Source organism: Lissotriton helveticus, chromosome 5_1 (genome assembly GCF_964261635.1).
Source record: "Lissotriton helveticus chromosome 5_1, aLisHel1.1, whole genome shotgun sequence".
In the NCBI taxonomy this organism is placed as follows: domain Eukaryota; kingdom Metazoa; phylum Chordata; class Amphibia; order Caudata; family Salamandridae; genus Lissotriton; species Lissotriton helveticus.
This window is the reverse complement of record NC_136065.1, coordinates 1827286546-1827313524: the sequence shown is the minus strand read 5'-3', so window position 1 is coordinate 1827313524 and position 26979 is coordinate 1827286546. Positions and strand designations below refer to the sequence as shown.

Sequence of the window (26979 nt, the reverse complement as noted above, 5' to 3'; positions counted from 1 at the left end):
ATATAAAAAGTCTTGGGGTGTGGCTGGACAAGTCCTTGACCTTTAATACACAAGCAACTAAACTGTCAGCGATCTGCTTTGGTCTCATCAGGATGATGAAAAAAATCCTTCCGCTTCTACCTTTTGAGGCCAAACAGGTAGTCATGCAGGGCCTAATCCAGTCCCGCCTTGACTTCAGTAACGCCCTGTACTTAGGGGCGCCTGAATATTGTCTGCAAAAACTTCAGCGGATTCAGAACTGTGCAGCACGCGCACTGCTTGGAATCCACGCAGAACCCAGATAGAGCCTGGGTTGAGAGCTCTACACTGGCTCCCTGTCAGGGAAAGAATTAAGTTCAAATCTATGTGCATCACCCACCAAGCATACTGGAAGTCTGGCCCAGCAATCAGTCATTCTCTGATTACTCCCCACCAACCCAATAAACAGCTTTGCTCATCCTATGCCTTCTTAGTGACTGCCCCCCGGATCCGGAGATCTAGAGCTGGAGGCCGGTCTTTCTCCTACAATGCGCCCAAGCTATGGAACTCACTCCCCCTCCATCTAAGATCTAATTCTAATTTGCTGAGCTTTGGTAAACAGCTTAAAACCTTTTTTAACTAAGCTAGGCTAACCCCTGGTCCGATTACACTGGAAGGTACCAACCTAGTTCTTAGCGCCTGGACGCCTCAGGGCAGCTGCTGCGCTTAATAAAACCCCTTTTCATTTAATTTCATTTCAAGATCTGCTCTGAAGCCCATAAGGCGCTATGGTCGGCCTTAAAAAAGACCCAGAGGAATAAGGATGAAATAACAAAAGCAAAGCAAGATCATAAAAATGTAATTGGAGAAAGGAAACGGTACCTGAAGGATAAGGCCTCGAAAGATCTAATAATTACCTAAACGCTAAAAGACTCCTGTGCTTTCTGGGAGGTGGTAAACTCATTCTCTATGTCCGGTGATGTAACGCCCTACATAGATACCGTAGTTCCAGCTGAAGTCTGGCTGAATCACTTTTCGGGAATATTTTCCCCGGAACAAAGGACAGTAAATAGATCTTCAGTTATAAAACAAAAAAACTGTGATAAGATCTGCCCAGGCCTTAAGAAAATCAACAGAGGGGAGTAAAATACTGCTGGCCTTAGAGAATAGGGATGGGGTCGATTTCACGACGCTGGTGTGAAATGCCTGGGAAGACCAGACTGCAGTTGGTTTTCTGTTGGACACGTGATCAATTGACACTGGCGTCCTAAGTGAGAGGTTTGCAGGTATGCTACCACGACGCAACCTCCAGGTGGTGTAAATATTGAAGTGGAAATATGAGAAGATAACCCCTCGTTGGCCCTGAAGAAGTTGCATAAAATAGAGCAACGAAACATGTTGGCTATAGTAAAAATTGGTTCAGTGTGAACCGGTTTTAATTTGAAGAGCTCGCAGCCCAAAATAAAATAAGGAGTGGCCAGCTAGCTCTTTAATTTTAATGGTGAGATCCACATTTATTATTTCTCACTGGGGTAATTTAGGTGTATGTGTACACACAATAGTAAGCGTGGTTTTCCTCGCCTTGCTATTGCATGAATAACCAGCACGCTTTCTGGTTTTCATGAAGAAAAAGCACTGTTGTATGGTGTCTGGTCTTTTTCTTGTTTCGGTCTCCTTTCTTTTCCACTACAAGAGAGTAAGTTACCTATGATGATAAGTGGGTATACTGATAATTGTCAGCCAGCAACCCCATTGGCGGTTCTACCGTGAGGTACTTTCTCTCTTTCTCCACATATTTTTCATTTGATGAATGGTGTGGTGTATTGATGGTATTTGACATTTTCTTCCCCTTTTTTTACATTCTCATAAGAAAAGACACTGGGACAGAAATAAATAGTTGTATAGTAAACGTGTTGGGGAATTGTGAAATGTTGCACATACCCCCAGAATTTCTGTCACCGGAAGACTAAAGTATTCAGTGTTTTGATGGGTTAGGCCATATTGTGTACATTACAGTTTGAGTGGGGGGCGGCCTTTTCCCTTTCTCTCCCCCTTGCACTCCCATTACATTGACATATAGAGAATAGTCGCCCAGAGAAAGCTCCGGGCCCGGACAGAATTCCGGTTGATTTATATAAGTATTTACCAGATTTCTGGGCCCCTTTGATTACAAACGTTTTAAAAGCAGCAATAGTGGGCCCACTAGTCAAGGCCTGGCAAGAAGTTATTATAGTGCCGATTTTTAAAGAGGGGGACAAAACGCAACCTCATTGCTATCGTCCAATTTCCTTGCTTGACCGTTCAGTTAAAATCTTGGGCAGGGTAATCTTGGCCAAACTAGAACTTTGGGCACTTGAACACCAAGCACTCTCGATCTATCAATTCAGATTCCGGCCAGGACTCTGAACTGTGGAACAAACACTAAATCTGGCATTAATTGTCCAAAGGTACACCAAAGCACAGAGGTTTTGTTCATCTAGCCTTTATGGACCCAACCTGTGCCTTCGACACAGTTAATCGCAGCCAACAAATGGAGCAATTATCACCCAGCTTAGTAGGCTTCCTGAATACACCTCAGTCTCAGTACGCTATAGCAGTAAGGGAGATTTGACTGAAGGATTCCCCTCTGATATAGGGGTTAAGGCAGGGCTGTGTCTTGGCCCCTTTCCTTTTTTTTTTATTATATACTAATGGGCCTGGAGACCAACTATGTAAGGTGGGGAAGGACACCCCAAGATGCAACTCATGCCAAATCCCCGTACTGCTATATGTTGACGATGCTGTCCTGATAATTGGGACAACAAATGGCCTACAAATAACGCTTGACTCATTTAATGCTTTCATGAACGATCAGGGGCTAAAAGTTAATCCTACTAAATCATTTATCATGAAATTTGGTCCAAAAAATCTAAAACGAGAAATGTTTTATTGGGTGTTGAAGAAATTAAGAAACTACCACATTTTACTAACCTGGGGGTACATGTGATGTTGAGTTTAACAGGAAAAATGTCTTAAATATCGTAATCATGCAATTTCAAAAATAGATTCATGCTATTTTTAGGTTTGCTAAAAGATTGGGACATAAACCAACTAAAGAGACTTTATGTATTTAAGAGAGTAAAAGTCTTCCAGTGTTAACATCTGGGGCTGGGGCGTGGGGACACGTAAATTGTAAATCACTTCAAATAATTCAGAACAAGTTTCTAAGAAGACTTCTCTCCGTGCCCCAGAGCTCCTCTGTTTCTTTCGGTCATGAGGAAGTCGGACTGAGCTATTTGAAAAATTATACTGCAATACAAACACTGTTGCTCTGGCTATAACCTGGAAGAACCCAGAGGCCACCCTCTGTTGGACAATAATGGCAGACTGCCTGAAGCTGGATAATAGCTTAGACATACCTGGTTAAGGTATGTCAAAATGAGTTTTTCTAAAATGAGTGTCATAGAATACTATACAAACCCGGATTCATTAAAAAATGTATCGTCTGCCACTATTAAATCACTCTTCTATCAAAGTCATGTGCGGGCAGGCCCTATATTTAACATGACTGGTCATTCAGAGCCTCCCCCCTCAGCTACAAAGAGAACCTGCCTTTTATCTGCAAATCGAGCTAAATAAAAGGAGGACATTTCTGTTGACTAGGTTGTGTTGAAAAATTACACACTTCTTAGTTGCATTCCCTAGTCAAGGACTGTGGTTTGCATCACTCCCTGTTTGTCCTTGTGACAGTTGCTCATCCCAAAGTACTACGCACTTTATCTTATTTCGTAGATTTTATACCCCCCCCCCCAGAGGACGCAGTTCATCTGCCCACTATTATTGGCAGCAGGGAATATCTACTCTTCCTAGGAACAAATGAGATAATATACTGCATTTTAAATGATTTTTTTTTTTACTGTTTTTAAGATTCGAAGTAGATACACAAAGTTTACAGATTTAAAAAAAATTAGTATGTGGATTCGCTATATTTTAAATGAAAATACGTTTGTACATTCTCTTATGGCTCTTTTAAAGTCTGATGAAGTATTCCTGATTGATTGATACTCTCCACATTATTCCACAGCACACCATGCCACATATTTCCACTACACAAATCCACACCACATAATACAACAACTATTACAATACAAGCCACTACACACCACATAAACACACTACATAACACTTCGGGAAAAAAACATTGCTACTTAAAATGCCAAATAGCTCTAACTCAAACAAATGCAAGACCTATTGCATTGGGGAGGTGAGGAGGGGGGGGGGGGAAACGGAGGGAGAGCAACAGTATGGACAGCAGTTGGGTGGAAGGGAAAGCAACACCACCAACAAGAGGCGGGTAGAAGGGATAGCAACTACACAGAGAGGAGGGCAAGTAAAACAGAGGATGGAGCCACATAAAGGTGAGGGACCAAAGCAATACAGACGTCAAGAACACAAGGGAGTGTGCTCGAAAAGCTATGCACTCTTGTCGCGTGCCTAGACTAAAATAAAAAAGCACTGGCAATGCCATTAGGTTTGGATTTAAAGGAATGTTAGTTGGTAATGGGAAGCATTACAAGTAAATACCATGGCAATAGACATGTATTTGAGTGGAAGCAAAAACTGCAAAATGATACTGGTGGAGGTCAAAAGGTCAGGTGACTGTTGCATTGTCATGCCAGACCTAAGACTCAATGCAGATTAATGACTGCCCTCCTCCCAGATGTGCGGCTGCCCGAGAACACAACATCAAATATCTAGTTATCCAAGACATTTTAATAGCATTTTAATCTCATGTGCATGCCCCTGAAAGTTCAAGCCCAGGGAGTTGGATAAATGAACAAAATGGTTACAGCTGCTTGGAGGGCAATCACTTTTTTTTTGTGGCAGCACACAACTTCTGCCCAATCAAAATGTACTCCTGGTTCCCAACATTTTGGCAGAGCTAAAATCCACCTCTAGTGATGCTGACGTAATTGTCTGGCAACAGCTGTGCTGTCAAGCCAGAACATAAACAGTAGCGCCCAATAAGGGAGCAGGGGAAGGATACAAGTATTAGGGCCATGCTCCAGGGTACAGACACACACTAAAAACGGGCGTGAATGAAGCACATGCCAACTAATAAAAAGAAAGCAAGTGAAAGTGACAATGAAGCCAACCAATGGGGGGCCTCGAAGACCCCTGTTAGTAAACAAAATGTCTAGGAAGCGATAGCGCAGGTGCCATTGGGAAGATCTAAAAATTAAAACGGTGGTGGTGTACTTTGAATCTTCACTTGAACAGTGCAAATGTGTTCAATTTCAACATTACATGTTTTATTTCATGTCAGTAAGATAATGTGTATATAAAATGGATAGTGTTTGGCAATCTAGGTGGCCATTTTGAAAATACAGTTCTTGGGGAGAACTTTCTGACCTTGTAGATTCTCCTTCAACAAGCTAAATGTCCTACTTAAGGGAGGGCATAGAGCTGAAAGCAAGCCTGTCCGTGCCCGATTGGGCCCAGGGGCAACAAACCCTGGCCTTACACCTCCAGGGAGGATATCATACCCAAGGGTACAGCTGTGTCTAATCAGTCAGACTACAACACAGAGTTGCAGGGCTAGTTTCGACCCCCCTTGCTGGTACTCAAGGAAGGATGTCATCATTGCAGTTATCTCACAGAGCCAGGGACTCAGATTCCTCTCACCGAGCAGACGGCCTAGAGAGGAATAAGCCAGCACTCCATCGGCTCTTCAGTTTTAATTGCCGTTCTCTGGTGCAGCATCATTCATAAATCTTTCCTTTTTTTTTTACTGGACCACAAGCCTGATGTAGTTTTCCTTACAGAAACCTGGCTCCATGAGCATCCAACGCACTATATTGCATTTGGCAGGTTAGCCATCATTTTCAAGTCTGTGTTTTCCTGCCAGGTACCAGACCTTTCTTGGATGGTGAATGTGCATTCCTCTCCCTAGGTATGACTAATAACTTCACCGTTTCTGGGTTTCCAATTTACCACCCACCCATTCCTGCTGAGCAATTGGAGCTCCAGACTGACTGAGGCACTCTCTCTCTTATTCTCAAATGTGTCAATGTTATCTTAGAGGACTTTAATATTTGATAGCAGCAATTGCTATAAAGCTTTAGTCATTGTTGATGAGCAATTGGAGCTCCAGACTGACTGAGGCACTCTCTCTCCCTTATTCTCAAATGTGTCAATGTTATCTTAGAGGACTTTAATATTTGATAGCAGCAAATGCTATAAAGCTTTAGTCATTGTTGACGATTTTATAGCACTGGGGCTACAACATTTAGTTAAGGGACCCACCCACAAGGCCGGATATCTCCCAGACTGGTAGTCATCAATTTATCCAATGCCTTTGTAGAGTTGCCCATTTTCCATTAGCTGGTTGGATCACTTTGCAATCCCGGTTCTGATCAAGGAATGCATTGATAGAAAGGCACAGAGCTCCTGCAGCCCTTTCTAGGAACTGGGCTAGCATTTGATCCCATAAACTTAATGTTCACCTTCAAAAAACGTACCTGCCTAAGCTAGAGGGGTTGGTAGATACGCGCACTATTATAGTGGATCATTGGTTTTGATCCACTTTGGATTTAGTATTTCCGTTGCAACTCAGCAGCAAAGGTAACTCTTGTCCTCCTGCTCCATTATTTACAGACACAGTCTTAGCCCTAAAGGAGGACTGCAAGTGTTTGGGTGCATTAGACATAAGCATTATTTAGTACAAGATAAAATAAGATTGTAGGAGGCCTCTAGAATCTACCATAGGGCCTACAGATCTGCACATGCTGCTTATTACTCAGAAATAATTTCTACAGCAGCAACTCCATGAAAGAAGCTTTCCAGATTGTTAATGTTAATGCTAATGTAGAATAATGACTCTCACTTATAATTCTTTGCACAGCACTGTCCTTACCCACCAACCCGCTCCGCAGTAGATCTGGCGTCGCAGCACACAGAGGGGATGCTAGATCCCCTCTGTGGGGCCCGATGATGAAGCATGTCATCACTAGGTGGTGAGTGAGGGCTTTCTTTCAAAATATAACGCCTTAAGTGAAGTCGTTGATCTGCTCCCTATTGATGGTCTCTACCATTGCTATAGAATACTCTTGTTTTGTTTATTTCATTGATACTGGGGTGTAAGAGTATCCTACTACCCTACCTCTCCCTTTGTTTTGGAATAATGACTCTCCTCATCTCACAAGGATTACAATGAACTAGCAGAATTTTTCTGGAAAAAGGTAACTACCATCTATGCCACCTTTGGTAGTTCAGTCATCTTAAATGATACTACTACAATTAGTGTCCCAACAAAGAAACTGACTTTCAGCCTTTAGAAAGCAGACCTTTTCTGACCCTTTTAAAAGCTATTAATCAGGTTCTTCTTCTGCCCTTTTACTGTCAGGTATGTTAAGCACAGTGAGTGGTACGCTCTCTCCAATCGGAATTGATCTGCAGAATACTTCCATAGCTTGCAGAAAGGACCCTAGGGCATGGAAGCATTCTATGGTACTACCATTATTAAAAAAATAATAGTTTGGCGGTATCTGACTAGTCTATCTCCCTATTTTTTTACTGTCTCTCTAGAAAAAGATCATTGAGAAGAACATTATTGGCCAGCTCTCTGCATCCCTAGAGGCCGAAAACATACTGCATCATTCCCAATCTGGATTGCGTCCGAAGAACAGAACTGAAACAGTGGTCCAAGGCATCCCTAAACACCTATGGCAAAAGTTCGATAGAGGGGGAACCGTGGCTCTGATTCGCTTGGGTTTAAGTGCAGCATTCTACACTGTTTCACATCACTGTTAAAAAGATTTGCAGGTATCTGGCTTCAAGGAGAAGCTTTATCCTGGTTTCAGTCATTTCTGGAAGATCATTAATTTCAGGTAATTGCAAACCCCATAAATTTTCTCTCCATTTATTCCTATGCAGATGTTATGTTATGTTATGTTACTGTTTGTTTTGTAGAGCGCTCAGCTGCTCCAAAGAGCGTCCCGGCGCTTAAGATCATCACACCAGATACCAGCAGCAAACACACAGCCATAACAGAAAATAAAACCAGAATTAACCATAACAGCATTACATAGCAAACAGGTGAGTTTTAAGTCCTTTCCTAAACACCGAGAGATTGGTGCATGCCCGCAGCGTCAGGGGCAATGTATTCCAGAGGCGGGGAGCAAGGTAACTAAAGGAGCGACCTCCACAGCGAGCACGCTTCACTGTTGGAACGATAGCCTTAGCCTGGGCAGCAGATCTCAGAGGTCTAGATGGAAGATAAAGATTGACCCTTCTCTGCAGATATTCAGCGCCGATTATGAGTAAATCGCGATATCACTCTCCACGATGGACAACAGCACCACTCCTAACATGGTATATAATCACCTACACAACGAGAGGTGGGTAATAGGCAGGCAGCGGTCTCACCTTGATGAATGTGTGACTACAGGGAGTCGCTCCTGTCCCTCGCTCGTTCAAGCTACTAGTTTGATGAAACTCTGTTTGAGAGTTTATATCACTATAAACCCTATCTTGGTGGGTACAAGACCCTGAAAATCCTATTTGGGAAGAGAAGGTGTGTCTTGGGATCCTGAAGGTCCTGATGAATGCCGGAGTGACCCAACATTGTGGGCGCAGTTGTATCGGCAGAAACATGCCGACACATTTGCAGTAAGTAGGGGTGTAGTGATCCTTATTTTCTCCATTCACCACCATCCTTCAAGTTTTTAACCCTGGCCGGATAGCCCAGGAATAAAATTATAAGCAGGGACACATCAGAGTTAGGTTTACACTTCACAAAGCTGCACTTTTTCTTTGGTGATCCCAAAAACGTTATGTGCGCATTGTCTCCCAATCCCTTTTGCTCCACCCCAAGCGTTGGTCTGTGCAGGGGTTTCAGTTAGCAATCCAGATGAGGAAGCATGTCACAAATTTGTGAGTGAGGGCAGTTTTTACTCACCGAGCACATGCCACCACTGGAAAATACGTTCCTACCTCCTTTTTGTGTGTTATAGATCATGACTGGGGAGGCTGGGGTAGGAATTTAACCTCTCCCCCCTTATTTTTGTGTATTTGATGGTACATAATATCTGAAGGAAGTGGCGAACTGGATGCGACAATTGCCCGAAATGAAATAGCAATGAGACAGAGGTCCCCCTACTTTTGGCCAGAGGAGCTGGATATCTGCCCCAATCCTAGTCAGGCGAATCAGGATTTAGGCTTCTGATGGATTACAGATTGACCATGGACCAGAAGCTATTTCGGCTTGTTTATATACTAAAGAAAGATTCTATGGTTCCTACCTTTCAACACTCAAGAAACTACAGTGCAGGCTTTAATAACTTTTAGATTGGATTACGGTAATGTGTTACATCTGGGTACCTCTCATTCCAGTCTTAAGCAGCTGCAGACTATCGAGAATGCGGAGGTCCGCTTACTGTGCCACACGCCTCGTAATGTTTCAGTCTCCCAACATCTTCGCCAACTTTACTGGCTTCCTATATCTACACATACAAAGTTCATGCGTTGTGCTTTGTATATAAAGCAATGCATCTGGCTGGTCCTCTATGTATACAATCTCTGATCTGCCTAGATATCTCTAAGTGGGAACTCTGAACAGGCAACTCGAACCTGCCCATTATCTTCAAAGTAAGCCTGGCAAGACAGGGGGGGTCGCTCTTTTTCCTTCCAGGAGCCAAATTTATGGAATGCATTGCCACTCAATCTGAACCTATGCAACTCTTATGTGATATTTAGAAATATTCTCAAGAACTGGGCTCTTTTAGATCTCATTTCTGTTTGTTGGCTCTGTCAGCTCTGGAAAACCCTGTTGAGGTAGGAAGGTGCTTTATAATCGGAATGGAATGTGTGAAGTATTATATCTTTCACAGTGCGCTACTGTGTAAAAATATTTAAACTAATAATTAATGAAATTGGAAGTTTTGTGTGAGTTTGAATCATTATGATAATGGCAATAGTGGTCAGTTTTCATATTTATAAATTGTTACAGGCCTTACCAAATGTGTGCCTCATGTGGCCCTATCCCCATTTATTTGCATGTATGTTGTGTGATCATGAGGGATATAAAATAGTGGTTTAGGGGTGGCTATGTTTCTCTCAGCCATCACAGCCGAATGCTTTCAACCCATTCCTTAGTCCAGCATAGGTTTCTGTTACTATGGGTGAAATACACCAATTCCTCATTTCTTACTAGAGTTCTGCTAATGAAGCAGAACTCTAGCAACCAACTCTAATAGGCTATAACAACATTTCGGGTTGTATCTTTCCATAAAAGATGGCTGTACTATCTGTTTTTTGTGTGCCTCGTCTTTTTAAATTAACTATTAATCAACCTGCTAAATACATTCCTTTTTGAGTAATAAGGCAAATCCCTGACTGAACGAGGATATTATGGATTATTATTTATGGTGTTGTAATAAACTGCAGGTGCAACCAACCTCCATGAATTAGCCTTGTCTGTTCAGCCACACCACCCTGAGAGAGTAAAGTGCCTAAATGAATTAGCGCATATATCCACTAAGTGCTCCAGTACTGTGTCCAAGAGACAATAGTGGAAAAAAGCAATATACAATACCACCAAGTAACCAATCACAATCCCATGCCCCAAGAGGTGGCTGTTCAACATTCTAGCACCAATGTCACCTCTCAGGTGTAAGTGCCTTATCTCAGTACTGTGTTGCTTTCACTTCCATTCTCACTACACATAACTCTCCCCACAGCCCTTTGTGGGGAGCAACAAGCAGCTACCACTCCCTCCAACTTTCACATACTGCCTTTGCCAACTCACACTCTTCCTACCGGACAGGCACCTAAGGCAAGCTAGCCACAACACACAATGATTTTGAGATACTTAGTATGATGCTTTCAATTCCTCTAGTCAAGAACCTCAGACTACAACACAATAGAAACAACCTCTAAAAATAGTGGCAATACCGAGAAGTAAAGCATTGCGAGGTAGACAATATTCCAGATAGACACTTCACAGGTGGACAATTCTCTAGATTTGGCCACCAGTACTGCACACAAAACATTAGATATGATCTCTAAAAGTGCAAATGCGGACGGTAAAGTGTTGAGAACGAGATATTGCAGATGGGCCTTTCAGGTGGACAATACACCAGCTGGCCTCTAAAGGTAGAAGAGATACTATAGACGAGATGCTAGAAACTTCTCAAAATATTGCAGATGGGGAATGCAGTGGAAAAAAGCCCAATTATCACTTTCCTGCAAGAAGGCACACATTAAAATTGGGGAAGTAGACTCAAACAGCAGCCTAAAAAGGGAGTGTGCCGGTTTTGGACGTGTGGGAAAATGTAATCGGGCAACCAACATCATAAGCTATCCTACAGGGATGTTATGTAACAGAATCTCAGAGTTCTAACCAATGAGATAAGCAGGCCTTCAAATAGCACAGGTGTGTTAGGTTCCAAGGGTTGGCGTTCTCCAAGAGATCAATACAGAAATATATGCAGCAAAGGCTATGGGAGCATTACACCAATTAGAGATAGTGCAAGGACATTTAAGGAACCTGTTTTAATGTTAGGGGGCAGTAGCACCAGAGACTAAGCTTTACATCGACCGGCTAGAGCTCAAAGTAGTACCACTTTGTTTGAAAGAACGCTCCCCAGGGACCATCAAAAGTTCTGCCCAGTTTCAACCCTGATTTCTGCCAAAAAGACACTAAAAAGTGAATCCATCAAAGCAATTACCGCTTTCTTGGAGGAACCATTTATAGGCATAGTCCAGAACTTGCATGAATATTTAACCTTCTGAACAAGTGGTAGAAAGACAGACATGATGCCTTCAGACCAAAGCACAGCCTGTGATACCCTAAACCAGCACTTCCTTATAAAGGTGTAACGATTAAAATGATCTTTGCAAGAAAGTGATTAACTTCTTTTTTTGAGGAAATAAAATAAATAATCGCAGAGTATTAAGTTACCCGTTATTAAGATAAGGCTTCCGTTATATTTTTTGGTGCCCTGCAAGAAATCATTTCAGGAGCTATTCATATTTTCAAGCTCTAAATCCCTGCTCAAGATCCCCAGAATGAAAAAGACACGAACAAGAGGCAAGGCCTTTTCTTATCAAGCGCCCCTTATATGGAATCAACTCCCTATTGCCTTAAGACAATGTCCCGACCATCGGAAATTTAGGAAAGCCTTGAAAACAGCTCTATTCTAGATCAGACCATTGCCGTTACCTCTGCTGCATGCGCCGAGATACCCTTCAGAGGGTGATTCATGCGCTATACAAGCCTATAAACTAAACTAAACATGCAACAGCTAGACACGCTGATCAGTAATCAGCTATACAGACGACACAAAGAGTTATGCATTGAAAGGTATCAAAAGAATAACCTTGCCCTCTTCCATCATCATACAGGTTTAGAACAAATTGTTAACTTGGCTTGGGCGGAGACTAAGTAAATGACTATGAAAAAAAATCTAGGAACATTGCCACAAACCATGCATCTAACAGAGCTATATCAAAGAGTTTTGGGCAACTGTTCAGTTAATCAGTGCCTAGTTCCCAACATCCTGTATTGTTGACACCAAACATATGGTGAATCAAAATGTTACACTATTTAGAATGAAGTCCTTTGATGGCTACAGTTCATGGATGACTGCAATTCACCACAGGAAATAAGCTGCAAAAATCAATAATGCATGTAGATCGTAGCTTCAAGTAATGCGTGCTGCTCATGTAAGAGGCATGATCTTGTTCTTTAAAATAAAGAATTCAAATCTTTAGCATGTCTTTTCAGAATGTAATCAGATTGTAGATGTCTACATACCACACAAATGAGGTAGATGCCCAGAAAGACTTGTCCAGTTGTTTGCAAAGATCTGTTTCGTGGTTTCTGTCGATACATCTCACCAGCACCACTAGCAAGGATCAGCAATCCGCCAATGATGGCGATTGTTCGAGAATACATTCGCACCTGTGAAAAAGTAACGTAATACATCAGCAAATGGCCAGTCATTGACAGGGCAGTTTTTTGTATATAGGAAAAAAGCGTGCATTACAAGAACATTGAGCCCATTTGACAAATTAGTCACAGCGGGATGGGGAAAGAATTTAACAACATGGCAACATAACATTTTTTACCTCCGAGAGATTGCACCAAAATAAAATGTAAAAGCCACAGCTTGCAAGACCCAGTGAAAATTAAATGTACTTTACCCCCTCCCCCTGCACCATTATTGCATAAACGGAATCCTCTACAGGCAAATCCCTAAAAAGCAAAATGGGTAGGGTTCAAGTCAAACACTAACACATTCGAGATGAAGAGAAGGATGAAACATTAAAATTATATTATTCTGCTAATCACTTTATATTTAGAGTACTGTCACCATGTCACAGAAAAACTGCTTCAGAGACTTGATTACTTGACCAAGTAAAATGGATGATCAGTGTTTACCACATGCATAAGAAAGTTCTTTAGAGTACATGTCAAAACAATAAAAAATCTAGGACTATACATTAAAAGATTAACCCCATGGCTTTAACGAGAATAGAACAAGATATTTAAAACAACCTTATTTTAAGTTAAAGGAGAATAGTGAATGTAAAAAAATTAAAAAACCTTTGTGGCCTAGGAGTTTGAAATTAAGTAAGCATTACAACATTAAATCAGGTAAATGGTTGTTGCAGCTCTATCATGACCAAGGGGCTACCCCAAAGCCCACTCTAAATAAAAGTACCGCATTGGGAGTATTTAGGAGAGAGAATAAAGGTACATTTTTGTTTGCTTTACTTATACGTTCTTTGATTTGCAAGATGAGTCGGAGTGAATAAGACAACGCTGAGCCACACAAGAGTAATCAAAAAAGGTGGACGTTATATAGAAAATCAAGAGCGATTAGAAAAAGGAAAAACATGAAGGAAGTATTTAAACTGAAAACAGATCTCCCAATTCTCCGATATGTTGCAGAACTTAATCAGTTGTTACCTATTACTCAGCTATCTTCCACAAACGACAGAGAACATGAACAATATAACAACCATCATCAAATCAGTTTGAGAAAATTATCGCAAACTTCTTCAAATTTAGGAAGCTGGTCATATAGTTTAAATATCAACTCTTCATACAATGCCATACATGGCCAACACCCATATGTCGGAGGCAGGCACCGTCTGTGTGGTCCAGAATCTCTAGATTCCGAAGTTTCACCCCCCGCCCATGCACCCACCCACCAGAGGCTGAAAGCCATCAGGATGTTTTCATTTAATTTCTGGGATGACCGCTGTATAGTGTAAATCTGAAGCTGTATGAGAGTTTCTTAATTCCAATTCTGCCTTCTTCCCAGTCAAGATGCTTCCCGAACAGTTGCTCATTTTCTTCCAGTCCCATATGTACAATGCAGTCAGGCAAGACATCTCCAGCAATACGCGGATGGGTTCCGCCAGGCAAAAATTAACTGGAGTGGTGACCATTGCAACTGGTTCAAGTTTTTAAATAGCACAACTTCAGCCAGGCTTCCCTTAGATTGCTGTTTTGAAAATAAAGTATATTTATTTATTTGTTTATTTATTCAAAGTTTTATATAGCGCGAACAAGATCCTTACAGATATCAGAGCACTTCACATAGACAGGGTAGGGGCAGTAGGAGTGAACAGAGATAATGGGAGTAGTATGGTAGTCAATAACATGGTGGGATAATAGTAACATACATAAAACATATCAATATACAATCAGGTAAACAAGTAATATAAGACGGTACAAGTCATTGATCCCACTATAGAGGTGCACCGTGGGTGTGTGGATGGCTTATACCAAAGTCTTAGTGAAGCGAGAACACTGAGTGGGGGCATCTGGAGAGTGAATCAACGTGTGTCATATATTGGTAGTGACAACATCAAGTTAGAGGTAAAGTGCCAGAGGACAAGGTGAACAGTGATACAAAGCAATGCAGAGTCTCTGATACAGTACCACTCATGTTCAGGAGATCTTGGCCAGAAGGATGGTTTTCACCTCTTTCTTGAAGAGTGCAGTGGAGGAGATCAGCCTAGTTTCAGGCGGGAGCGCGTTCCAGATCCTGGGTGCCATTCCAGAGAAGGAGCGCTTGTATGTTTTCTCTTTCCGGAATCTACGCGGTTTCAGGAGTAGGTTTTTTGTACTTCTATTGGACCTCGAACCTCCTGAGATAGACAACTTTTGAGCGAGGTAGTTGGGTGCATTGTGGTGCACGGCCGCGTGTGTCAACTGCAATTTTTAGCTGTATTCTGGCTTCAAAAGGCAGCCATTTTAGAGACTTTAAGTCTGGGGATATATGCGAATGTTTTCTTGAGCCAGTAATGAGTCTTGCTGCAGCGTTCAGGGAGGCTCTTAAGGGTGCAGTTGTGGATAGCGGGAGTCCGCTGAGGGCCACAATTCCGTAGTCTATTCGAGGGATGACTAGAGATTGTACAGCAGTTTGGAAGTCTTCGGCAGGGAGGAAAGGTTTAATTTTCCTCAATGTGTTGATTTGGAAATTAGCTGCTTTTGTGGCTTTGCTAACGTGCTGCTGCATGTTGAGCTTGGCGTCGAGTGTGATGCCTAGGGATTTCGCCGAGTCCACGATGGTAGGTTGGACATTGAGTGCTGTTAGGTTATTGAGCCATGTTTGGGTGATGGAAATTTTCGCCGGGGGTGAGATGAGTAGGAACTCGGTTTTCAGAGCATTTAGTTTGAGGTGATTATCTGCCAGCCAAGATTGAGTGTTAATAAGCGTGGAGTTCAGATGTTTGATATCTTCCGGGGATTGTAGCTTTAGGTAGAGTTGTGTGTCGACGGCGTACATATGGAATTGGACATTGGAAGCTTGGAGCAAGGTGGCGAGCGGTTCCATGATGAGGTTGAACAGTGTGGGGGAGAGGGAGGATCCTTGTGGAACACCTAGATCTGCAGGCACAGGTGTGGATAGCACATTGTCGATCTTGAACTTCTGTGACCGGTTGTGAAGGAAGGACGAAAACCATTTGAGAACAGTTCCCGATAGTCCCATTCTAGTGCTTAGCAGCTCCAGCAAGTTCTCATGTTTGACCGTGTCAAATGCTGACGAGAGGTCAAGAAGGATGAGGAGGCAGGACTCATTACGATCAAGAATTTGGAGGGCGTCATCAATTATGTGTGTCATAGCTGTTTCCGTGCTATGTTTCGCTCGGAAGCCTGATTGATGAGGGTTGAGGAGGTCAAATTGGTCAATGTGTTTAGTTAGTTGTAGTTGGACACATTTTTCCAGCAGTTTGGCCAGGGTGGGGATATTGGTGATGGGCCGGTAATTGTTTAGGTCAGACGGATCAGCTGTAGGTTTCTTGAGTATAGGCGTGACTTGCCCCACCTTGAGGGAGTCCGGAATGAGGCCTTGTTGCAGGGAGCTGTTGATTTTGGTCCAGAGAGGGAGGAGCAAGGGGATGAAGTCTTTTACAGCATTAGCAGGTAGAGGGTCAGTGAGGTGATTAGAGGGCTTCAAGGTGCAGAGCAGTTTGCGTATTGCTTCTTCCGAGTAGGTATCGAAGTGCAGCCAAGATGCCTTGTTTTTAGGTTGAGTGTAAGACATTCTGGTGGCGTTGGGGAATCGACTTACATCCATGATGAGGTCATTTCTTATGTTGTCAGTCTTTAGCTTAAAGAAAGCAGAGAAGGCTTCACAGTGTGGGGTGTCGCTTGTTGTGCTGTTTGATTGTAGGGGTTGAGTCTTTGTTTGGGTCTTGATTAGTTCGAACAGCTTTCTTGGCCTGTTTTTTGCTTGGTCCAGCTGGCGGCTAAAGAAGTCCGCCTTTGTGCGCTTTATTTTCCTGAAGTAGGCGTTTCTCTTGTTCTTAAGCCTTTTGAGGTGTAGTGCTGAAGGGTCTGATCTCCAGGTGCGCTCTGCCATTCGCATAGAACGCCTGTCGTCATTGAGTCTATCATCATACCAGGGGTTAGAAGTTTTGGAGGAGACTCTCTTCAGTTGCAGTGGAGCGACTTCATTGACTACAGTGTTCATAGAGTCAAGGTAGTGGTCCATCAGTGATTGTACATCCGAGGCACCTGAAGGGGGAAGGAGGAGATTGCCAATGTGGGGAGGCAGGGTAGAGGGGTTAAGGTTCTTCAAGTCCCTTTTCCATGTTTTGGTTTTGATTGGTTGAACTGGGATAGGTTTAACTTTTTCATTGATAAAGAAGGTGATAATGTGGTGATCAGACCAGTCGCAGGGTTGAATCGCCTCCAGTTGTGTTGAGTTCTCTTTGGCAATGATGAGATCGAGTATCGAGCCTTTGTCGTGTGTTGGTCTATCGCATATTTGGGTGAGGTCAAGCGCATTAAGGAAAGTTTTGAGACTATTCACCACTGTGTCTTTCTGATCGTTCCAGTGGAGATTGAAGTCCCCCAGGTAGACTTGTGTTGTCTGCCGACCGGCATTGGAAGTGATCATGTCCATGAGTTGTTGGGTGAATATGAGATTGTCACCAGGCGGGTGATAGAAGAGATGTAAAGCACAAGCTTGTTTGCCGTCGCTGGTGATGTCGAGGCAGAGGAGTTCACTGGAGGAGAAGGAGGGGGGGTGATTTTAGTAACGGAGAGGTTACTCCTAAAAATGCATTCCCCCGCCCGTCTTGCCAGGAGACCTGTCCAGCCTAATGATGTGATAATTGGGGGGGACTAGTATGTCCATAATCGGGGTAGAGGCTTCAGTAAGCCACGTTTCCGTTAGAATGGCCAGGTCCAGATCCCTAGCTGAGACGAGATCAGCGATGTCGGAGGAGTGTCTCTGGGCCGATCTGCAATTGAGTAAGATGCATTTGAGTTTGGGAGAGTCAAGGGTGGTCGAGCTTTCTAATGTGAGGGGAACTTTTCTGAGGTTGTTAGGGACGGAACCTCTGTTGTTGAGTGTTGGGAGCCTCAGAGGGTTTGTAGGAATTGTGGGTATGGGGATGTGTGTGTTGGGTATGTGTTTTATCGGATCTGGGCCATAAGAGCGTAGTAGAGAGCATAAGTCACGGTCCGACAATGGGTTGAGGACACGCCGGGGGCGGTGGGCGTTAATGCGAACGGGGATAGTCGGCCGGCGCGGGTGTCGTTGGAGGCGAGGGTATGTAGGGAGGGTGCGTCGTTTGTAGGGTAGAGGGATGGTGGGAGGTAGACTGGGCTGTGAGGAGAGAAGCTCTTTGATTGCGTGGACATCTTTTTTGATTTGTAGAATATCCTCTTTGACTTGCTGGAGGGTGGATAAAGTCTGGTCAGGAGGTGGATTGGGGATGGGGTTTGTGGTGAGAGCCATTGGTGAATCATTGGGTAGTGAGCAGGCAAGCGGGCAGGGTATCGAGGGGGTGGATATACTAGCGTTGTTGGGGGGTTCTGCGGTGCTAAAGAGTGCCAGTTCTCATCTGTGTATTAAAATGATAGCAGGCATTCGCACAGGTCACTAAGATTTCAGCTCGTGGGACATACGTATGCTTTTAAGGTTTGAAACAGTAGATTCTTATAGGGTGAAAAAAAAATTCTAATTATTCACTGTGTTTGAAACAATCTGGCTGGATATTCCACAACCCTCCAGGAAACAAGAACTTTTGGCTTGCTAGTTAGGCCTCCAAATATTTCACCACTACATGTGAACTGTGAGACAATAATTTGTACCAAGTTTCTTACATTTACAATTTCTCATATATTTCACATAGCTGGATAATATAATAAGCACTGGCAAAGCCAATCAGTCTGGCCTTTCACATAGCTACAGTTAACTCAAGTACAGACTAGATGTCCTTTCCAAATCCGAAAAACTGTTCAAAGTCTTAAACAAGACTGCAGGTCTTCAGAACTTTAATAGATGTAGCTCTCAAATCAGAAGCAACTACTTAACCAGCCTATTACAATGCTGCAATAGCTCACATTATTACTAAGTGTGCAGATTTAATAACAAGTCATGCAACAAGATAACATGCTGCATTGCGTGACAGTGAAAGGTCCGGAACATGCCATATCTACTATGATATGGCACACTCCTGCTCTCCCTCTGCACTGGCACACTGAGTGTAGCCTAGCGCCAACACAGGTACCCTTGCGCTACGGTGCAAGGGTGCCTGCGTTACAGCTAGTATTATTTTTGTGCTGAATGGACATGCACCAAGGCTTTTCCCTCTTTCTACGGGTGCTCCAGAATGCAGCACACGTAGAAAGAGGAAGAAAATAAACCAATTTCTCCTTGTTAAAGAGATGTTTATTGATTTTAGTATTTGTCCGGAATCACAGTAAAATCATACTATACATCACTGGAGATAGTGGCATGACTGCCAACACATTCTATTCCAACATTGTACATATTCTCAGTGTCAACTTGCAGTAATGAAACGTGGTACTGAGTTCGGACATCCATAACATATAAACATAACCTTGAAAATTCCCCTCCTCCTCCTTACCTATTTCTCCTTGTTACACCTCACCTTGGAAGGTGTAGCATTTCAACACATTCCGAAGTTAACTAGTCTTAGTAAATATGGGAAGGCCCAGACTTCATGGGTGGATGCATGGGAAAACCTACACTCCACCCATGGAATACCTTCCAGGGCAGAATAACTCAAGGCAGCAAATCTCCCTCTAGGGGAGAATGGCTTAACTATAGCTAAGAGAAGAAATACATTCACAAGCTTAGGGGGTGTAGTTTTAGTACATACACTTGCATATACTATTTTGCTATTTTAACTGGTTGATCTTGTTTTCCATAGGATTAATTATTGCCAAAGCAGGTACATAATAATTATTTCAAAATACCGATAGTTTCTTTTCTTTTCTTCACTGGTAAGCATAACACAAATAGTTTATTTTGGTTGTGTATGTTTTTGTGGTAGAAAAGTCGCATATGCTCCATTAGTTTGTGATTATTGCGGTGTTGTTGCAGCTTTGTGAATCTTCCTCTAGGGGTGACTAGTGTTAAAGTAGCATTAGTGACACTCCTTCCAGGGAAGAAGGCTGTCACTGCAGCCTTGTAAAGAATGACCCGCACCAAGCTGCGGGGGGTGTCTCTAGTAAATAAAATTGATAACACACTTGCAACAACAAAATTACACAACTGGTTGTGCTGGTTTTCCAAAGTGGGTTCATAATAATGAGACCTATTTACAGAATTTAATCCACTTCTTGATTATTAGTTTGTTATCGCACACTACTATTTATAGGAATTTGTATTCACTAGTGAGCACAACACAATCAAATAGTTTATTTTGGTTATTTATGTTTTGGTGGCAGGAAAGTCTTTCCTGCTCCCTGTTAGTGCAGGCTTATGAAGCATCCTCTAAGAGCGACTAGTGTTAATGCAGCCTTATCGACACTCCCTCTAGGGGCAAATGGCGTTAAATACTTCAATAGGAGGATGCTGCTCCACAAGTAGTTACTACAGGGCTCTCTCAAGTCTGATATAAGTAGATGAAATGTCAATTACAATGCTGTGTGGTGTGGCTTCAACCTAAAAATCTGCATATACACTCTAGCTATGCTAATGACTTGTGCTAATTTTCAGTGGGATGAATAAATATACTAAAGCTGGTTTATAGTGAGGAACGAACACTAATACACAATAAATGCCTTGAGAGTAATGAAAATAGTTGATGTAATCCTACTATACATTGGGACTATAGGACGTGCAAGCGTTAAACAATTCATATTTTTGGGGAACTATTTTTTTGTGTGTATTTGTGCAAGGGAAAAATGCAGTACTCAAAGTGAAAGCATCCATGGCTGGAGGGGGCTGGTCTATTGATATATATCTTTAGTTGTGGTGGGGGAGAGTATAATTTGAGTGACATGTCAACAGACCAATAGTGAAAGAGTGCTAGGCCTTAAAAGTGCTACAGAACAACATTTTGGGAGATCATTACTTGAACTGTAGACACCGTCCCCTAAATGCAACTACAATCTACTACCTCATTCTTTTACAGCTGAAATTAATATAATAATAATAATAATAATAATAATAATAATCACTATCCCATCTACATCTCTTGGATCACGACCACCCAAGTCCTCTTCTACAAAGCTCTAACTCTGCTACCATGCGTCCCTCAAATAGTTTTAAAGAATTACTTTGATGCCAGGAAAATATTAGACTTTTTCACCATTTTTAGGTTAGGGCAAATAAAATCATTTTAAAAATACTGAAAGATTGAAAACCGCTACTATAGATGCAGTACAGGTTTTGTTATACTACATCAGGAGAGAATTTAACACACATGGACTCCTTTGGGAACTTCTTATAGGTGTTTTGTACTGAATTTAGTTTCTACCAAATGTAAATGTGCTAGACTGGACTCTTACCTTTAACCAGTCACTGTAGTGCACATAGCCGCCGGTGTAGGATACGTAGGTACTGAGGGCCAACTGAAGAGCGGCACCAACTGCAAACCAACGACGTTTCACTCCGAAGGACATGAAGCTTGCACAGAGCACTGCTGCCCCCATATCGAAGTAGAGGTATGGAACAGGGATATCAGGCTTCCTGCAAAGATAGGCAATTCACATGAAGAATCAAGGAACTCAGGAAAGATGACACAGCTTAAGTATTGCTTGGTCCTCAGTTTCAAGGATTTCACATACTACACGTTCATATTTTCAATTAGGTCTTTAAATCATTTGCCATTTTTATTAGTACAATAAGCTTGGTGACCAAGAGAGACAGAGAGCAATCCTAAATGAGAATCCTGCTGCAAAAAAATAAGCGTACATGAAACTTGCATTGCAAATCAAAACACTGAGTCTTGGGCAGGACACAGATCAGCAAGGCACCTAAATATGGAACACCGACTTATAAAATATTAACATAAATGAATTCTTCTTACACAAAAATAAAAATCTAAAACAATGTAGATGGCGGCTCTTTAATGGAATTTGCAGCGCGTCCCATCCTGTATAAACGGTGCGGGTATGGAATGAATACATACTCATGTAAATACACAAACAAGGCAATGCCAATGAATCAATGCAACTGTAAACACATGGATACTTATAATTCTTATGCTCTGTTTTCTCATGCCCTCAATATAGACAGACATTTCACTAATATTACAAAGCGGAGCAAGAAAATCTCCAACCGCCGTTGCTCGGAACTCCCTTTACACCGGTTCTGACACTTTACAACAAGCATTGGCATAGCCAATAGGTCTCGCCTTTGGGACCTTATAAGTGTTTAGCTATGCCACCGTTGATAGTTGCACCAAGGATATTGTGCTGCATAAGTAAATACTTATAAGGCCCCAAAGGCGAGACCTATTGGCTATGCCAATGCGTGTTATATCTACCTGTCCTAATGAGGGGTTTGGGGCAGTTTTATTCTGCTTGCCTGGTTTTAATATCCCAGTTGTCTCACAGACACTCGTTAAGAGTTTGTCTAAGGATGTAAGCTTATTCTGGGGCAGCTATGGACACATTCTTTAAGGGTTTGTGAAAGTCTATTTTCCGACTCAATTGTCAGGCTGTTTCAGCCGCACTGAAGTAGGGTGTGGGAAAGAACTAATCGGATTCCCTCTTTAACATCGCGTAGTCAAAAAGCAAGACGCATGAAGAGTTTCAGATGGTACTATTCATCGGCCCCAATCTGGGTCGTTTCTCATGCAGTAAGGTCTATGGCATTGACACTCACTGGACTTCTATGGTAGGGCTAAGAGTGAAGCCGCATAATGGGAATACTGATCAGAGATTTTCCGCATCACCCCAAATTAGCTTGTACTCAGGACAATGGCCACCCGAACTACAGTTAATCCCGTGCAACAGCTAGAATAAGACAACAAGATGATGCAGCTTAGAAACGCGTGCTGGAGGTGTGGCTATGACTGCATATCATTCAATGGCAAGTTATAAATCTATACTGGTGCCAAACATAAAGCTCAGCCCCTTAACTCCAAAGGTCTACAGTTGAATCTTTCGATTTCGTGGGAAAATAAAGACTCAAGAAAATAACCTGCAAAGAAAGACCTAGCAAAAACAACGACCAGTTAAAAATTATCACATCCAGTTACTCTAAGTTGCCAGCTGTTGCAAAACTGGATTAAAATGCTATTCAAACTCCACTCCTAGAGCTGGAGGCAAGAGCTTAAAAGCAAATTTGTCTACGGGGATATTTTTATTTTTTTGACAATCTACATGTCTGGGTCTTTTGTTGTCTACATTTCAGTACTCTACCTTTCCACCTGCTACACTTACAGCCCCCCAAACCAACACTTCATTTATAGCAGACTCCAGGGTGAGAACACCTGCAACTACTAAAAGGCCCTAGTGAGTAGAACTAAGTGTATGTCATACTAGAGGAGAGATCAGACAACCTCACACTAGGCAACTCAACGGGACCACCAGCTATGTGCCCAAGACTGCTGGAAGGAGATAAGTTGCCAACACGTTGAACCCATACCAATAAAGAGAGTAAATGCACATGAAAGCTTTGTTTAACAAATCAGTTTAGTGTTCAGCCTATTTCTAATCAATCCCATGGTCAGAGAAAGTGGCCAAGTGGGTAGGTAGGGCAGGAATAGAATTCAGGACACCCGTTTACCCAACCAACTGCCTAAGCACTACATCAAACCTTCTTGCAATGAGGAGAGCTTCACCAGATTTTCTTTCAAAGCCCATCTACCGGCACGCACACGGACGTGACCACTGACAACATGTAAGCTCTGGGTCAATGCCTGGACAAAGATAGGAAACCTTACCATGGCAAGTCGCATTTTAGTTCTCGCTAGGCACCATCGCACAAGCCAACCTCCCCTCCATCTTCAAAGTAGGGGGTGTGTAACACCCAATACACCCCTTGGAGCTATGCACCTGGTGATTTTATCGTGAGAGACGCACTGCGAGAGCTCAACCAACACTGCGGTCTGTTAGACCAGCACAGCTCATGCACGGAGCAGAGTCACAGCACTCCCACATGTAAGACAGAGCTCTGTCAAAGACCGGAAAATACATCATCGGAGTTCTTCCATACTGCTCTCCATACGCATCCAGAGTGTGGGACACCAGATGAAGTATGCTGTCAAACTTACTGTACACTGCTGTGGGAGACAGTGACGCCATGATGCACTGCAGAGGGTCAGGCACTGACAGGTCACTGAATGGATATTCACTGTAACACATTTCATGCGCTGCACTGTGAGAGTGCGTCACTGCTTGAAAACAGAACATTCCCACTATCCTACACTGCAGTGGTGTTACTGTGAGCACCGTACAGCTTCAGACGGTGAACTGTCACTACGTGAAGGTCAGCGATTTCCCATTGACATTTCACTGCATGGGGACACATGCTTAAAGCTGCCCTAATACCAGCGGCGAGACAGTGACAGGCTAATGTGTCGAGGCGCCTCCTCTACAATATGAGATACTCACCTGTCACTGCATGGAGACACATTTGCAGAGATCTCCCGCACAGCAGTGTAGGACCGTGACAGGTCCGGGCACAGCCAAAACTTTCACATATTCAAAATGTGAAAAATACAGGTCAGTAAACACAGAGTGAAAGTAAGAGCTATTCTACACTTCAGTGCGAGGCACTGACAGGTGAGTGAACAGAGAAATACAGGCAAAGCTTTCGCACACTAAGAAATTAGAAAGTGACATGAGTTAACGGAGACATGCAGTCGAATTATTCTACAATGCAGTGAGTGATTGCGATAGTATAGGTCACAGCAGGGAGATGCCCTTACAGGTCTCCTACACAGCAGAGAGAGAGACGCTGGCAGGTCAGTGCAAGAAGACATCCCTTCAGAGTGCTCTGGAGAACTCGAAACTGCAATGAAAACTGGTCAAACAGAGATCGGGAGACGGGGCCACATACATGACACTCCTGCACTGTATTATGAGTCACAGCCTCGACGCGAGTTGTGCGCACTTTCGTAGTAAGTCCAGCACTACACATGGCCAACGACTAGAATTATGGCACCCTCCCAAATAACCGAATGATGGTAGAGACATAATATAAAGTCCCATAGGGAATAATGTTAAATTAAAATAGATTTAAGAATTAAAAAATAAAATATTGGTAGTGTCATGAGTGCTGGACAAGTCAAATGAACAAGTTGAAGAGGAGGGGGGCTAACACTCACCTGAGACATAGGGTTGATTTAAGCAGGTTTAAATTTAGGCCTTTTTCCCTTGAGCTTGGGTTAATGTAAGGGTTCATTAGCAGGAGCGACCAATGTAGTCTCTAATCGTGGAATTCGATTACTTGTAACCAGTTCTCCTGCATGGTTATAGGGTTTATTTTTGCCCGACGTTTTATGGACACTTACAGTGGCGGGCCACCTTCTGGTCTGCTATTTTTACACTCTTTAGAGCTGGTTTGCTGTAATTGAAGCCAAAGATGGGATGGTTGATCACAGACCATGTTTCTTGTAGGGCAATGATTTAAAAGTCACTCCGAAACACAAGAAGGTCTGCGAACCGCTGTTTCTGGACAAGGCCACTGGTGTTCCAGGAGCATAAGGACAAAGATGAAGACTCAGTAGAGCATAGGGGTGAGGTTTTCTTATTTCAATCAGAGCACCTACAGGTTAATGCTGAAGGCAGCCACTTCCACTCTTCCCTTAAGGGGTCTTGTGCCGCCCTTTCTCGTTCGCTGTAGGGTATGATGGTAGCGCCGAAGGCCCCTTGAGTGGGCACAACTGGGGCGGTCTTGTGTTTTGCAAGAACCGCGAGACAGCAAATTTCATCGAAGGTACTGAGCCTGATGCCCCAGGCGTCAAAGGACTCTTCTCTGGATAAGGACTTTTGATTGTGTGCCACTGAGGCGAAGGTCACCAGCGTGGGTTCAGAAATGTGTGCGCCCCTTGGGCCTTATACCTCTCATTGTTGCAATCAGCTGACTTGAGCAAGTTCCTTATCTGCTTTCACAATACATCACAAGACCAACATTAGGATAAGCAGCAGACGTGTGGCCAGAGTAAGAACTGTTCACTTGTACAGCAAGAAATGTGTTTGAATACGCTGGGGGAAGGAAATCGCTGCCTAGGAGGCAAGAAAACATTTGACACAGGACAAGGTGGAACATAAAAAGTCCTCTATATTTTAACATTATAGAAGTGAGAGACCAATAAAGAAGGCATTAGTCTACCTTAAGCTAACTTTATTCACACAGATGCATTTCATGTACAGAGCAGAGATAATAACCAACAACAAATTCTCTGTATACCTGGCATGAGAGGACACGCCAAGACCATCTTACAGACTGATAAAGGACTTCCGATGACAGAGTGCCCACCTCAGACTCAATTCATGCCTTAAGTAAGAAGCAAAAACCCAATGATGAACCACAACAGTGGGTAAGTGCTTTGCGTCCTTTTAGGTAAGGCGTGGTCCTTGCCACACGTCACTGAATAGACCCGTTATAGCTTGTTGTTTGAGAAAATGCACGCAGTCAGTAGCTGAAACAAGCTAGTCTAAAGCCAATGGCTGAAAGTGACAACCCAAAGTCCACTCTATGTATATTGCAAGTAATAAGTCTGTTTGACAGTTAACCTGTCAAAATCGAGACCTACAAAAGTGGCACCTGTAATGCAGCATCAACTTTGACGCCAATTAAGGCTGCTAGGCACCTGAAAACAATAGTTTCAGAGAGCTGTAAACTAAATACCACTTATTTGAATCCCAGTCGTCTGGTATAACTTTTCACTCTTTTAGATAGGTAAATGAGCATCGATACATTGTTATCTAGTGGTACTTTAAAATCATTAGCAACTGTTATGCTATAACTAGGAGTACGCTCTGTGCTGAGTTAGAGACTCATATGCAAAAAGAACACCAATTATTAAGCATGGGCGGATTTTGGGAATTGGCAATCCGCGAAATTGCGTATTTACGGATTCGCAATCCGTAAAATCCGCGAACTCTCGCGAATTTTGCAGATTCCTTTTTTTTGTGTTCGCAAGCGTTTCTGCCATTTCGCAAGGGTTTTTTACCAGTTCGCAAACGCGAACTTACTTGTCGGGCAGACCATGTTGTTTCTACGTCTGTTTCACCACTGCCACCCTCTGGCTCACCCATGCCACCCTCTGGCTCACCCATGCCACCCTCTGGCTCACCCA

The 26979-nt window shown here is 42.9% G+C and overlaps 1 protein-coding gene across 1 annotated transcript in view; it reads right to left on the bottom strand.

Moving 5' to 3' along the window:
* Nucleotides 1–26979, bottom strand: part of TMEM101 (transmembrane protein 101) — a 59505-nt gene that overhangs the window by 19910 nt on the left and 12616 nt on the right. The window contains exons 2-3 of the mRNA XM_078645231.1: nt 21233–21413; nt 12755–12901 (exon numbers count right to left, since the gene is read on the bottom strand). Of these exons, the coding sequence (XP_078501357.1) occupies nt 12755–12901; nt 21233–21413 (328 nt within the window). The remainder of the gene's footprint in view (nt 1–12754; nt 12902–21232; nt 21414–26979) is intronic.